Below are 15,363 nucleotides of genomic sequence, written 5' to 3' on the forward strand. Positions count from 1 at the left end.
CATTTGCAGCCTCTCCCAGCTGGGATCTATTTCTCCTCAGATCCCTGCTGCTCCCCCCCACCTGTATGGGCCGAGGCAGCGGGGGCTCCAAGGAAAATTGGAGGGGGGGGTCATGGAGGAAGGAGCCATGACATCCAGGATGGCCGAGCGGTAATGAAAGATCAGCCGGCTGTCTGATTCAAGATCGCTGGCGGCTCTGTGCGTGCCAAGCGGGTTGGATGGCCGAGTAGAGGATAAATAAATATCTGATATTTACAGATCCCCTGTGTGCAGAGCAAATACTGGAGTGACCAGCTGAGGAAGGGGGCTTGCCCCTGAAACGCGTTTTTTTTATTTATTGTAATAAACGATTTTACACACGGAGGTGGCGCTCTGTTCCCTTTTGTTTTCTAACACTGCAAACAGGCCCAAGAAAACAACAGGATACTGTCTGCAGCACAAAGAGCCCCCTGAAGGACCTGATTGCATCATATAAATGACACAGCGTCCACCTGGTAGAACGCGTAGAATGCAAATCTGGGAAACTTGCGTGATGCGAAAACATTCACAGCTCTAGCAAAGTGCAACTTGACAAGAAAAAAAAAAAGGGTATAAACCCTTATACCCTGAGCCACAGACAAGAAGGGGAATCTGTATTTCTCAAGAAAGCAGTGGCTCATAGATTGAGGTGAATGGCAGAAACTACCGTAGGAAAGAAAGAAGTTCTGTGTCTCCACCTCACTTATCCCTATGCAGAAGCAAAAAGAGTTCCTTGTAGGATAAGGCTACCAGCTCAGACACTAGAAAAAACAAAACACCACCTTATAGGTTGGAGTATACAGAGGAATGTCTCTAATGGGTTCAAAAGGTGGTTTCTGAAGCACAAAGAGAACCAAATTCAGATCCCATTGGGGAGCTAAATGTCTTAGATTTGGCTAAGACGGGGTCTGTGCTACTTCTGTTGTTGCGATGACCTCTGGTTGCTTCCTGATTGTTGATATATGCCACTGCCATAGCACTGTGCAACTGAATCTGGATTGGATGATCCTCTAGCTGGAAGGTCCAGCTATGCAAGGAAAACCAAAATCGCCAAAAATTCTAGAATGTTGAGCAGGAGCCAAGTATTTTCCTATGTCCAAGTCCCCTTCACCAATTCAAGCACAAGCTCGACAGCACAGTATGGCTAGCACAGGGGCAAGGACTTTGGTGACTACCTGGAGTGCAGATGGTAGGCTGAATGGCAGGGCTACAAACTGGAAGTGCAGAGGACAAAAAGTGAAAAATGGCCGATACGCTGGCAAAATGGTATGCATGCTTGACGTCCACAGAGGCCACAAAGTCCAAATAAAGACATTTAGGGCTTTGAGATCCAAAATGGGGTGGATGCCCGCTTTGGGAACTGTAAACAGGTTCGAGTAGAACCCCTGGAACACTTATGACACAGTGACTGGGCTAATGATGCCCTGCTCTAGAAGACCCACTGGGGCTAAATAGAGATCTGCCAATCTGTGCAGTGACACATGTAGGTTGGAAGTAAAAAAACAGGAAGGGGAGTTGGGAGTGAAATTCTAGTTTGTAGCCTCTGGCAACCATCTTCCGCACCCTGGCATCTGCTATGCAGACTGTCAAAGTGCCCACAAAGGCTAACAGTATTCCCCTCCCCTTTGGACAGCGGGGATGGACTCTCATGCTGAAGATGACTTATCTGAGGGTTTGGGGAACTTGGAAGTCTAAGACTTGGGGGCGGACTGGGTGCCAGACTTGAGTTTTTACTTAGGTATGGACTTGGAGTTTGAGGCCGTGGTGTAACAAAAAAAGACATCTGTGCCTCTGGTGAGGGAAGAGTCAGACTGAGCCCTAGGCTTCTTTTGCAGAGGAAAGTGAGTACTCCTGGCATCCTTGATGAGGGCACCTAGGGCAGTCCAACATGTCCAGTCTAGCGCGGTCTGGGTACATCCCTCCAAAGTCAAGCTGAGGAAAGGCCCATCCGGATAGCTGCATACAGAGACCAGCTCCGTAGCAATATAGCAGAAATCTTAACTAAACAGAAAAGAGAAAAAAAGGATAGCAAAAAAGGTTAGACCAGTGGTTCTCAACCTTTCTAGGGCCGGGACCCCTTGGAAACATTTGCCAAGTTGTGGTGACTCCCAAAGGTAAAATTTAGGGATGACGTGGCTGCTGAAGCGACATCTGGAGGCGTGGCAGGAGAACGGACACTGCTGCGCTAGGAGAGAGCTGAGGAGGACTCTCACCTTGCACAAGCAATAAACCATAACTGAAAATGATTGAACTAGCTGGTCACAACAGTATAGATTTCTGTATACAGACTTATTTTACACCTGGGGCCCCAGACTAGTATTTCAAATGTAAATAGTATGCACCTTGTTAGCAGATTTGTGATCTGGAGAGCCAATGCTGCACGGTATCTGTCCTCACTACACACCAGATAGCGCACCTCATCATGGATACTGATGCAGAAACGCCCATCTATGTCATACTCCTCAAAAAGCCACTTCATGGCCACCAGCATCAGATGAAGGTAGTCCACAGCCGAGCTCTGTACAACCCAATTCACTCTGCTAGTTATAAACTGAACAAAAACAAGGCACATGTGACAATTGGTTTCTGGGAGGAAAATGTTTGAGGTTTTGACGGAAACAAAATGACAAAGTCATACAAAAAACACACTAGACCTCATGGTGTAAAGAAATATGGACATGATGCTAGTCATAAATGTACTTTATTACAGATAGCCCTTGATTTACCCTGGGGGTAGGTTCCGAAATGAATGGTTGCAAATAGAAACCGATGTAAATTGAAACCCAGTATATAATGTAAGTCAACGGGAAGTGGGGGAGTTAGGTTCCAGGCCTCTCTCAAAAATGACATAATGCGCTATATCCTGTGCTCCTCCATATCTCCAAGTTTATCCCTCTTCTCCATAGCTCCAAGTATACCCCTGTGCATGTCCAAGTGAACCCTTATGCTCTTCTGTAGCTCCAAGTGTAGCCCCTGTTACTCCAGCATGTCTCTATGTGCCTGTGTACATCTCCATGTGTGCACCACCATACCTCCAAGTGTCCTTCTGTAGGTGTCCGCAGTCTGTTTTGAGTCCCTTCCTGAGCCGCAATCTCCAACCTGTGCCCCGATTTAGCTGCCAGAGACTCTGCACAGTACTGTGCTGTTGTATGATGGCTATCTGCAATTGTACTGTATAGCATTACCCTGCATATCCTTAAGGATGCACAAGGTGGCGCTGTTGTTTCAATGGTGGTCACGTGACTGGCCGGAAACGACGCTACTTTGAATCGATGCAAACTGAACCAGCGCAAACCGAGGGCTACCTGTATCTACTATTCCAATCATGCATTCCAAAATACCTACGCCTCTGTATTTTACTTAATAGTAATCCTGTCACATACCTGAGCAATTCAGACTAAGTCTGGGGATAACTATTAGTTATCCCCCAGTGGAAGCCACATGTAGCTCTGGGTTTATTTTGATATTGCTCACATCAGCTCCCCAACATGTGCTCAGTATCTGGAACACTAAGTATTTCATGAAAATGCACAGGCAGAGATAGAGATTACCTTCTTTGAAAACTGCACAGTAATCAGATACAGATGTACAGCTCCAGTTTTGGAATATTAAGCATTGCTCATAACAGGAGTGCTGCCTGTCATGTTAAACAAGTTGCTAGCAGAGTTTCAACACGGTTTAAGGAGTGCTGAAGCTTACAGACAGCTAGCTTTTTAAAGTGACATACAGTCCTCCATTATGACCCGTGTTTAAAATAAATATCAAAGGAAAAAAATAAAGTACATTAAAATACATATTAATCTGCTGGAAATACACTCAGCAATGTTGTTCTTTGTTTATTGTCTGTATACATTACAAACATCAACCTATAGTACATGGTTTCCCTGAGAAACTCTAGCTAGGCAGGTTAGATGATTTGAAGTGTGGACTTTAGCAAGATCTATGTACAACGCAGAGGAAGAGTATGCTCTTCCAGCTCTGTTAAAATCAATAAGGCATTAAAGACAGCACACTGTGCCATTGGAAAACATGGAATCTTTCAAGGTAATGCTGTATAACCATGCAGAAAATGCTGCATCTCATCTATAATGAATATGAACACATCTGCTGGGAAGTCATGTCGGCAGAACGAATAGCATCTCACCAATGCACGCTACTGTGCAGTACGGTATCACAGCCGTTACTGCAGCAGGCTGGTGTAACTAAGCCTTTAGATATGTAGCATAACAAGTGGAGTTGTGGCCCACAGTAACTACTGTGATACTATTTTATTGTCTTTACTTGCATTAAAAGCTGGGATCTGGTAGCTATGGACACCACACATATAGAAGACCCGATATTCATGCAGCATACCTCCCCTTGCACAGCTTCTGGTTCCAGTGCTCTGCTAATATGACATCCCAGGACTGGTGTACTGGGTGAAGGGTTCATAGCTACATTCTCCAGCTTGTTGAACATTTCAGACTCTGTTCCTCCAGTCCATATTTTACGACTGATCAAGTTCCACTTTTTCCTGGACCTATTTGGAGAAATTTTTTTACAGTAAGCTTTGAACAATAATAGCAATAGTACTGCTACTGTTGGCGCTCAAATAGCAGCATATGAAGGAGGAAGGCATGATTATGCACACCTCCATCTCAATTAAATGAATCTGAAATGCAGCTACATATGCCCATTAACATTCCTAGACCATAACTAACAAGGAATCTTATCTTAGTGCCATTTGTGGAAGGTATACCAATATCTACCTTACCAGGAGAACATCTATACATGAGTTATCCCCAGTGGAAGCCACATGTAGCTCTGGGTTTATTTTGATGTTGCTCACATCAGCTCCCCAACATGTGCTCAGTATCCGGAACACTGTTGCATTACATGCTACTCATAGAAGCTTGCCTCACATTAGTGGTTATATTATATTTTAGGATTAATATGGGTGAATAGGTAAACATAAGTAGGCCTTTGATACAAGATACTGGGATTACAGTCTTACTTCACTGATGCTTGTTTTTGTATCTTCCTCACATCGTCCAAGCTCACAGAATTCTCTTCTCCTCTCTCAACTGAGATTCCAAGCTCTTCTACCAGCCACTCTGCATCATCAGACAAGATGTACCTGGAAAACCCCCATGTGACACAAATGTTATGGTCCATAAACAATTACACAGGACTGTACACGGGTGTAATGTTAATCGCAAGTTGAAGAGAGGAAAAAAAAACCTCTTGGCATGCAAATATTCAGGCAATACAGATTCTGTGGGTTAAAGTGACATTAAACCCTCAGATTTTGTAACATAAACCAATACTGTAATGTGCGCCTTACTGTAATCCGTGGTTGTTTCCCTTCTCTTTGCTGCTCTTCCTTTTAAATCCTCATGTCTTCTCATGCTTGGGGAGAACTTCCCTTTGCAGCTGACTGCCTCTTCTCTGCAACTTTGTATGGTGTCTGTGTGCTCATTCACAAGAACTAGGACTACAAGATGAGGTCATCCCTACATGTACATCCCCACCCAGTTTAGATTGGCAACAGCTGCTGTGTTGTGTCTGATCGATTCAGCAAGGTTGTTTTTTTTCTCATTTTTTTTTAAACAAACTTTATTGCTTATGTTTTATTTCATAAACAGCCTATTCATTGCATTGCATTGTGTACTGTGTGATGGCTGCAGTCTTTTTTTTTTTAAATAATTATTTCCTATGTGTTGATATATATTTAGGTAATCACTGTAATATGTATATAGCTGCATTTAAAAATGTGATTATTCTTTATTGATTTAAATGTATGAGCTAGTTCACACCACAAACAGTGCGTTCCAGCCCAATTTGGTGCCAGAACGCACAGGATCACATCCCGGCCTCCTCCCTGCATTTAGGGGCGGGAGGGGGCAATGCGGTGCATTGACGTTAATGGCACTGCAGCCACCCCCCGGCGGCGTGCGATTGCTCACAACGGAAGGTGGGCACAGGCATTGATGTGCCATGCGTTCCGGGTGCGGGCGATTACACTGTGGGTGGGGGCGTGGCTGCGGTGCCATTGACTTCAATGCACCGCATTGCCCCCTCCCGCCCCTAAATGCAGGGAGGAGGCCGGCCCTATGCATTTTGAATTTCGCTCGCAAATTGCAAGCACTCATTGGTCAGCGTGGTCTGGGGACCACACTGACCAAATGAGAAGCGCTATTTAGCACAGACCAATACAGTTTTGATTAGGGATGCAGAGATACAGAGGATTTGGGCAAGGACAACATGGAATCGGCTTCCCTGGCAGTCAGGAAGCCGGGTAGCATCTCATTACCCACTGCCTGGCTTCCTGATTGCCCGGGAAGCCTGCTCCATGCAAACGGAAGCACCGATACTCGGTGAGTACCGAAAGCAAAATATCGGTACTCATACTCTATACCCAAAAAGCGGTATTGGTGCATCCCTAGTTTTAATTAAAACAGTTTTTTTTTTTGTATAAGGACAAGTAGATTGTTATGAAGGACAAGTAGATTTGGCCCCCGTTTTAGCCCTTGGACAAGTAGTTTTTATAAAAAATTTCCACATCCCTGTATATATATATATTATATTCGCTGCGCAATTGCGTATTTATTTGTGATTTACATGGAAGTCACAATCTGGGACTTTTTTTTCTGGACGCCGTGATAGACATGGTTTACTGCGCTGGACGTGGATTACCACACTGGACGCCGTGATATACCTCGATTACCCCGGTGGACGCCGTGATATACCTGGATTAACGCAGTGGACGTTGTGATATACCTGGATTACCGCACTGGACGCCATGATATAGCTGGATTACCGCAGTGAATGCCATGATATACCTGGATTACCACAGTGGACGCTGTGATATACCTGGATTACCACAGTGGACGCTGTGATATACCTGGATTACCACAGTGGACGCTGTGATATACCTGGATTAACGCAGTGGGTGCCGTGATAGACATAGATTACCGCACTGGATGCTGTGATATACCTGGATTACCGCCATAATCCAGGTATATCACAGCGTCCTACTTTACAGCTTACAATCTTCTCCCTACAGGGAGTGGTGACTGTCAGTCACCGCTCCCCGCAGGGATTCCCCCCTCCCAATACCTCCAACGCTGACTGGAGGGACAGAGGAGAGGACGGGCAGAGCCAGCTGTCAATTGGGTAGCAAGGTGGATCCCAACAAAATTGTCAGGATTAATAGCCTGCTATATTTAGGATTAATTGTCAGGATTAATACCCTGCTGGGTCACAGGAGGACATCCATAAATGTCCTCCTGTGACCCTAAAGGTTTGGCTATAGCTCTCTTTAAAAGTCCTGTAACTTGCAGCCTGACCTATGCAACCCTATACATAAACTGTGATGCTCTGTGTGTTCAGACACATTTCTATTGGAACCAACATGAACTTTTTCAGCAATGTGAGCTACAGTAGCTCTTCTATTAGATTGGACTACACTGGCCAGCCTTCACTCCCCACGTGTATCAATCCTTATCAAAGTGGCTGAAATCCTTACGCTTACCCACTTTCTCTGCTTTCAACACCCCAATGTCAGAGACAAAATGTTCACTCTCTGCCTAAAATATCCCCCCAGTTCCAGGTGCCATTGTAACAAGATAATCAATGTTATTCACTTTACCTGGCATTGGTCAGAATGTTATGGCTGATCGGTGAGACCAATACAGTTTTGATTAGGGATGCAGAGATACAGAGTATTTGGGCAAGGACAACATGGAATCGGCTTCCCTGGCAGTCAGGAAGCCGGGTAGCATCTCATTACCCACTGCCTGGCTTCCTGATTGCCCGGGAAGCCTGCTCCATGCAAACGGAAGCACCGATACTCGGTGAGTACCGAAAGCAAAATATCGGTACTCATACTCTATACCCAAAAAGCGGTATTGGTGCATCCCTAGTTTTAATTAAAACAGTTTTTTTTTTTGTATAAGGACAAGTAGATTGTTATGAAGGACAAGTAGATTTGGCCCCCGTTTTAGCCCTTGGACAAGTAGTTTTTATAAAAAATTTCCACATCCCTGTATATATATATATTATATTCGCTGCTCAATTGCGTATTTATTTGTGATTTACATGGAAGTCACAATCTGGGACTTTTTTTTCTGGACGCCGTGATAGACATGGTTTACTGCGCTGGACGTGGATTACCACACTGGACGCCGTGATATACCTCGATTACCCCGGTGGACGCCGTGATATACCTGGATTAACGCAGTGGACGTTGTGATATACCTGGATTACCGCACTGGACGCCATGATATAGCTGGATTACCGCAGTGAATGCCATGATATACCTGGATTACCACAGTGGACGCTGTGATATACCTGGATTACCACAGTGGACGCTGTGATATACCTGGATTACCACAGTGGACGCTGTGATATACCTGGATTAACGCAGTGGGTGCCGTGATAGACATAGATTACCGCACTGGATGCTGTGATATACCTGGATTACCGCCATAATCCAGGTATATCACAGCGTCCTACTTTACAGCTTACAATCTTCTCCCTACAGGGAGTGGTGACTGTCAGTCACCGCTCCCCGCAGGGATTCCCCCCTCCCAATACCTCCAACGCTGACTGGAGGGACAGAGGAGAGGACGGGCAGAGCCAGCTGTCAATTGGGTAGCAAGGTGGATCCCAACAAAATTGTCAGGATTAATAGCCTGCTATATTTAGGATTAATTGTCAGGATTAATACCCTGCTGGGTCACAGGAGGACATCCATAAATGTCCTCCTGTGACCCTAAAGGTTTGGCTATAGCTCTCTTTAAAAGTCCTGTAACTTGCAGCCTGACCTATGCAACCCTATACATAAACTGTGATGCTCTGTGTGTTCAGACACATTTCTATTGGAACCAACATGAACTTTTTCAGCAATGTGAGCTACAGTAGCTCTTCTATTAGATTGGACTACACTGGCCAGCCTTCACTCCCCACGTGTATCAATCCTTATCAAAGTGGCTGAAATCCTTACGCTTACCCACTTTCTCTGCTTTCAACACCCCAATGTCAGAGACAAAATGTTCACTCTCTGCCTAAAATATCCCCCCAGTTCCAGGTGCCATTGTAACAAGATAATCAATGTTATTCACTTTACCTGGCATTGGTCAGAATGTTATGGCTGATCGGTGTAGTTATATAAAAAAATCCATACATAGTCAGGTTGAAGAAAAAAAAGACAAGTCCATCAGGCTCAACCAATAGAAAAATGAATAAATTGAAAATCTCCATACACAGAACCCAATACTCATAGTTAATTTAGATGAAGGCAAAATCTGTGCAACTCACCTCCTGACTCCTTTTGTTGCTGCATACATTTGTTTGGCTTTCACCACTGCTTCTTCTTGAGTGAGTCTATGATTAAACTGCATCAGCAGACGTTCAGCAAAGGGCTGCCCGGCACCATAAATGCGGCCATAATTAAAGACCTTGGCATGTTCTCGACTTATTCCCACAGTAGAAGCCGTCTTACTGTGCAGATCAGTACCGCTGCTCTTTTTACCTTGTAAAGTCATCCATCCAAAGGCAGTGCAACCTGAAAACCCAGAACACTACAATATTAAAGGGAAGAATGGAATCAACACAGAGTGATGATAGTTAGAAATCACAGAAACACTCATAAGTCCAGTTTACCTGTTCTATGGTCCAAAAGTGATGGGGTTAATAGTGGATTTTTCTTGAATTTGGCCTAACATGAAAATATAGAAGTTCAAACATATTCCTTCTCCGAGTCTATGTGGGACCCATCACCATATTGTACATTCTAAGTCTGTCTAGCTGTTTTGAAAGGCTATCGGCATCAGCAAACTGATGAATACAAACCAAGTTCATCAACAACTGTTACATATAGGCCTCCGAGTATGCTCCATCGCCCCTCTGAAAACCAATCTGCGGTGGATCACTTTTGGGAGGACAGTGGACAATTGGTTTAGAGGCATTCAGGAGCCATGACAGGATCGAGAGGTGAGCGAACGCCGCTATGTGTTCGCTCACCTCCCGATCTACTGAGCCGACCTGTGACAGTCTCATTGTCACAGGTCGGCTAGAACTATGAGGCGAGTGAAAAGCTTCTCCTTTAAACCGGGACGAATTGTCAGGGATGCCATATTTCATGTATTTCTGTAGTTTGACCTGAACCTCTGTACAAACGTGGGAGTAACAACAGGGGTGTGGAAATTAAAAAAAAACTACTTGTCCAAGGACTAGACTTGTGCGCCGTCAAAAACTTTGTTCTGTTTCGTTTCGTAATATCCGTTATTTCGTATTTCGTAATTCGTAACTGAACTCAATTCGAGACTAAAGTGTGGGCCCAATCTACTTGTCCCTCATAACAATCTACTCGTGATACAAACAATAATTCAAATCAAAACTGTATTTAACCGTGATAAGAAGCGCTTCCCGTTGGTCAGGTGACCGTGCTGACCAAGTTCTAGCAATTTGTGAGCGAAATTCAAAATCCATAGTGCAGGGTTGCGCCATCATAACCAAAAGGCTATGATTTGGGCTTATGAACTGTTAAAATCGCCCATCTGAATCCTGGCCATCACTTTGAGCAGATGTCACATGACCACATTCTTTTTTGGTTATAGTATCGGCATCAATGGGAGCCTGGAGCAGTGGATGTCAAAGTACTTTAGCCCTTCCTTCACCCACAGCATTACAGTTGACACTGCTGTGTGTTCAGATCTTTTTTAATAACTTGTTAATGTGGTGATTAAGATGATAGTAATAATATGATATAAGCATTGGCATTTGATAAGATAATGGTGGTCAACATAACACTTTATTGGGATTGCTTTGGTTTATAATCAGTGACCTATGTTCATACTTATCGCCCTGGGACAGTGGTAAAGAATATCAAATTAACTAGTCAGCAGATTTACATAATTATCTATTGATATAGGTGTTGTTTTGTATTCTTATATTCTCCTTATACTTCAGATTTTTTGCTGCTCCCTCATTTCAGAGTGACTTAACCATAACTGTCTATGATCTAGTGCTAATCCCAGGCAGTAGGTGTTATATACAGCAGAACACATCTCCTTGTCAGTGCTGCTTCCAGGGAATGTGCGATGAAGTGACAAGTGACACTGAGGATGATGGCTGAAGAATGGAAGTAAAGGAAACTGCACAATAAAGGCAACATAATAACAGGGTTAAAGTGAGATCATACAGAAGGTTACAGGTAAAGAACAAAATAACAGGACTAGAAAGACGTAGCAGCACTATGGAAAAATAATGAATGCATGAGATTATATGATAATAGTGAGAGGCAGATAATGGCATAACAGGTGGATAATTAATTGCATAAAAGATGTGTGGAACATGCGGGGGTAAATGTAAATGAATTTTAATGGTTGCAAAGGATAGACTAAACACGTTGTGCCAATAAAAATATTGAATTTGTATGTAGTAATGTAATCTGTGATAGCTCTTCAGTCACCTATTTGTGGCTGAGCTTAGCCATGCAAATCTATCTGAACCCCTGGTAATGGATAGAACAGGTAGTAAAGGCTACACTCTTATGCAGGTGAGAACAGGCAGCGTGGCATCCGTCTGTAGCACAGGACTTGCCGCTGTTTCTCTGCACCTCTGCTGACAAGACTGAATGGATAAAACCTTACTGCCCTCTTCAAGTTGAAAAGAAGGATCCATTTGTTCCCACGCCGGTTGTAACATTTCTTTGAGCAACATCAAGCTTTCCCAAAGTTGGGAATGGTCATTATTGCCTACAAGAGATACTTCCAAATAACCTAACCTTCACCCTGTTGTCACACTGGGCCATTTCTGACCAGACCACCTGCATATGCAGCACAAATGTAAAGAAGAAATATGGCCTCCCATAAACAAAATAGATACAGCTCAGTCACGGAAGGTAAAATATGATTGTTTTAAAACTTTTCGTTAAAAAAAAAAAGGATTGGAGTCCATTGAGGGACATAGGAAGTTTTTTTGGGTGGTAATACTGTCTGCAGGAGGACTGGAAACTGGCAAATAAAAAAAAAATAAACTGTGGGTCAGCAAGGGATGACCTCTCCCACTACAAGCATTTTTTAGCAAAGCAGTACTAAGAGCATGAATAAACACAGAAGGGTGTGTGTCCCTCAATGGACTCAAAAATATTGATGGAGAGGACAAAAATCCCATCTTTCTTTCTTACCCATGGAGGGACACAGGAAGTCTTTAACCTTCGGGATGTCCAGAAGCAGTCCAATGAGGTGGGCAATAGATCAAACAAATGTCAACAAAAAAACAACAGAGAACTGGAGCTGCCTGATGGACCTTACTCCCAATGCTGGCATCAGATGAGGAAGAAACATCCACCTGGTAGAACTTACAGAACTTGTGAAGAGAAGACCAGGTGGCAGCCTTGCGAATCTGGGAAACAGTTGATTGATGCTGAAAAGGCCAAGAAGCATTCACAGATCTAGAAGACAGTGCCTTGAAGGAAAGGGTGGAACCCGATCCTTGGGGCCCTAAGCTTGGATAATGGACTGCCTGAGCCACCTAAGAAATTGTGGCACAAGAAGCCTTCCGGGGTTTATCGAGGAATGCAAAAAGAGAAATCGGTCTTTCTGGGGGAAAAAAAACCCCAAAACAAATAAACCAGTAGCTAAGAGATATACTCTCACAGTCCAAACCCGCGACCAGACAATGGAGGGAAATTTCCTTTGGGTGAACTGGAGCCGGATAGAGGGATGGAAGAATGGTGTCCTGGTTAAGATAAAAGGCAAGAAGGAAGTCCTGGGCCTAAACATAACCTTGTCCCATACATCAATTAAAAAAAAGGAGTTCCTTGCAGTATAAAGCTGCCAGTTCAGACACTTGCCTTGCAGAGGTGATGGTTTCAAGGAATACCACCTTGTGGATGACAGTCAAGAGACAAATGTCTGTAATGGATTCAAAGGGAGATTTTTGAAGACAGAAAAAAAACAGATTCCAATCCCATCAAGTTACAGTATAACAAACAGGGGGAGCTACATTGGAAACCCTCTGTAAAAGGTCCTAATCAGGGAGCTAACAGTGCCTGAAACAGTATAGAAATGGCAGAAACCTGGCTCTTGACAGTGTCTCAAGGATGGCAGAACCATGGATCCTCACTCAGGAGTCTTACCAGGTCAGCATATCACATCTGCCTGGGCCAGTCCGGAGCAATGAGGATCACTTGAGTGCCCTTAAACTTAATCCTGCCAAGCAGAAGAGGAATACGTTTCAGTGGAGAAAATGCATAGATCATTGTTAATTCCACAGAGCCACAACTGCATTCACTGCTTCTGTTAGAGGATCCCTGTATCTGGAGACAAACCTCTCCCGCTTGTTGTTGAACAGGGAGCCCAGAAGATTCACATCCAGCATCTTCCAGGTGTAGGGACCATTCCCCCAGGTCCTGGCACTGCTGACTAAGGAAGACTGCCGGTCAAGGCGGACAAGACTGGAGTATGCAGTTCTGTTCAAGGCATGATCCATTCTACCTTTCTGGAACTGCACGTTTTCTGGCTCCTTCCTGGTAATTTATGTATGCCAAGGTGTTACCAAAATGCATCCAGATCAGATGACCGTCCAGTAGGATGGTCTAATGTTGCAGAGACAGACAACTCGCCCAAAGCACCGGGATGTTGCTCAAGAGACAAGATCATACCAATGATCAAGTCTCCTGTGCTGATAGTACATATGCTGGGGAAGAGTCCTGGGCACACTAACATGAAATACATGCAAGAGGTGAGACAGAGGCTTCCAGCAGACTGTCACAACTTAAATTTAAAGCTGCAGCTATTTGCTTTACATACAGTATTTAATAACCAAGGAATCAACTGCAGCAGTAATTGGAGCTCTTTTGTGGGATTTTGACAAAACATGGTTTTCCAAAGTAAAGGCACTGCCAGGATTGGATGGACCCACCAGAAAAGAAACTGCTCTATAAAAGGGCTTCCAAAGTGTTATCGCCTTACCCTACTGCCTTGTTAAGGCAGGACACTCCTGAATCCACAAAGGGAATATACCACTTTTGCACAGAATCCTCCCTGAATGGTTATAAGGCTAATAAGTGAATTGTGGAAGAGGCAAACAGCTTATCAAAATGTTTTCAATGTCCATAAAGAAAGAGCGGAAAAGCGGTTGCAAAGGGAAAGTCTTTACGGCTTTAGGAGCTTTAAAGGACCCAAGACTAGAGACAGCACTGGTAGAAGCAACAGGCGGATCCTCTAATTTCAGAGTAGTCCACCGTGTGGCTCCTCAGAGGTAAGCTTATTAACCAAGTCAGGAACAACTCAAGAGTCTCCACAGCCAATGTTTCAGAAGCCACTAAGGGCATGGGCAAATCAGATGTAGAAGCTGCAGGAGAAGGTGCGGGAACTCTTACTCTGTAATCAGAGTAAGCAAATAACTGGGTGATGTGGGCCATAAAGTCTGACATGATTGGAATAAAAACCTCAGCTGAAAGGCCAAAGGATGCAGTCACAACCGATGGAGCTAAAGAGGACTCTGATGGTAGTATGGACTCCAGCAGCATAGGACAACATGCTAGACTAGACTTCAAACATCTGCAAACGTATTTAGTTGGAAGCTCCTGGTACAGGAGGACTGTCCCCGATCACATGGTGGTAAGACAATGAAGGGACTGAGGCATGGCCTCAGGTACTCGCAAAACCTGCTATGAGTAGGTAAGGTTCAGATGGCTGAAGAGGACCAAAGTCGCTGTAGGCAGGCAGCAGGAATGGATCAATGATCAAAGTTCTACTTGGCTCTCTTCAAGCAGAAAATATAGCGGGTAAATTAAATGGTGCAGTTCACATGATTAACCATTTGGAGACCAGAGCATTCTTTTTGTTTTAAAAATGCATTGGTTTTGTTTAAAAAAAATTTATACTTATATACTTTATATATAGTATGCACTTTTCTTCTGGGACAGAGAAAGACTTCAATCTGGTAGTAGACCTGAATATGTATTATTACAGCACCCCTTTCCCCCATACAACTCGGTAGCAACAGTTCCCTTATAACAGAAAAACTAAGTTTATACTAGTAAATGCCAATGAATACCATGAATTCCTGCAAAGTGAGCCTCTCCAAAAATAGCCGCTATCCAGAGCTCCTGTGAATCCACATCTGCTCCAACTATGTGATATCCTGGAGGGGCCTGAACCATGGCCTTCAGTTCACTTCCAACGCGATCTGCCTATAACAACAGGTATCCATCATCAAATCCATCCTTAAGTATTCATCATTAGACTATAGATAAAACAGCAAATGTTTCAGTTTTCTACAAGGAATAAAACAAATTACCAATGTATAGCATTTCTACACACTTACATTTTGCAATAACGCAAAGAGGTT

The 15,363-nt window shown here is 43.9% G+C and overlaps 1 protein-coding gene across 1 annotated transcript in view; it reads right to left on the reverse strand.

The window, feature by feature from the left end:
• Nucleotides 1-15,363, reverse strand: part of POLG (DNA polymerase gamma, catalytic subunit) — a 46,026-nt gene that overhangs the window by 3,526 nt on the left and 27,137 nt on the right. The window contains exons 15-19 of the mRNA XM_018571894.1: nucleotides 15,070-15,205; nucleotides 9,319-9,565; nucleotides 5,012-5,134; nucleotides 4,372-4,537; nucleotides 2,361-2,569 (exon numbers count right to left, since the gene is read on the reverse strand). Of these exons, the coding sequence (XP_018427396.1) occupies nucleotides 2,361-2,569; nucleotides 4,372-4,537; nucleotides 5,012-5,134; nucleotides 9,319-9,565; nucleotides 15,070-15,205 (881 nt within the window). The remainder of the gene's footprint in view (nucleotides 1-2,360; nucleotides 2,570-4,371; nucleotides 4,538-5,011; nucleotides 5,135-9,318; nucleotides 9,566-15,069; nucleotides 15,206-15,363) is intronic.

This window comes from Nanorana parkeri, unplaced genomic scaffold, assembly GCF_000935625.1.
Source record: "Nanorana parkeri isolate BGI_ZX_2015 unplaced genomic scaffold, ASM93562v1 scaffold42, whole genome shotgun sequence".
Lineage (NCBI taxonomy): Eukaryota > Metazoa > Chordata > Amphibia > Anura > Dicroglossidae > Nanorana > Nanorana parkeri.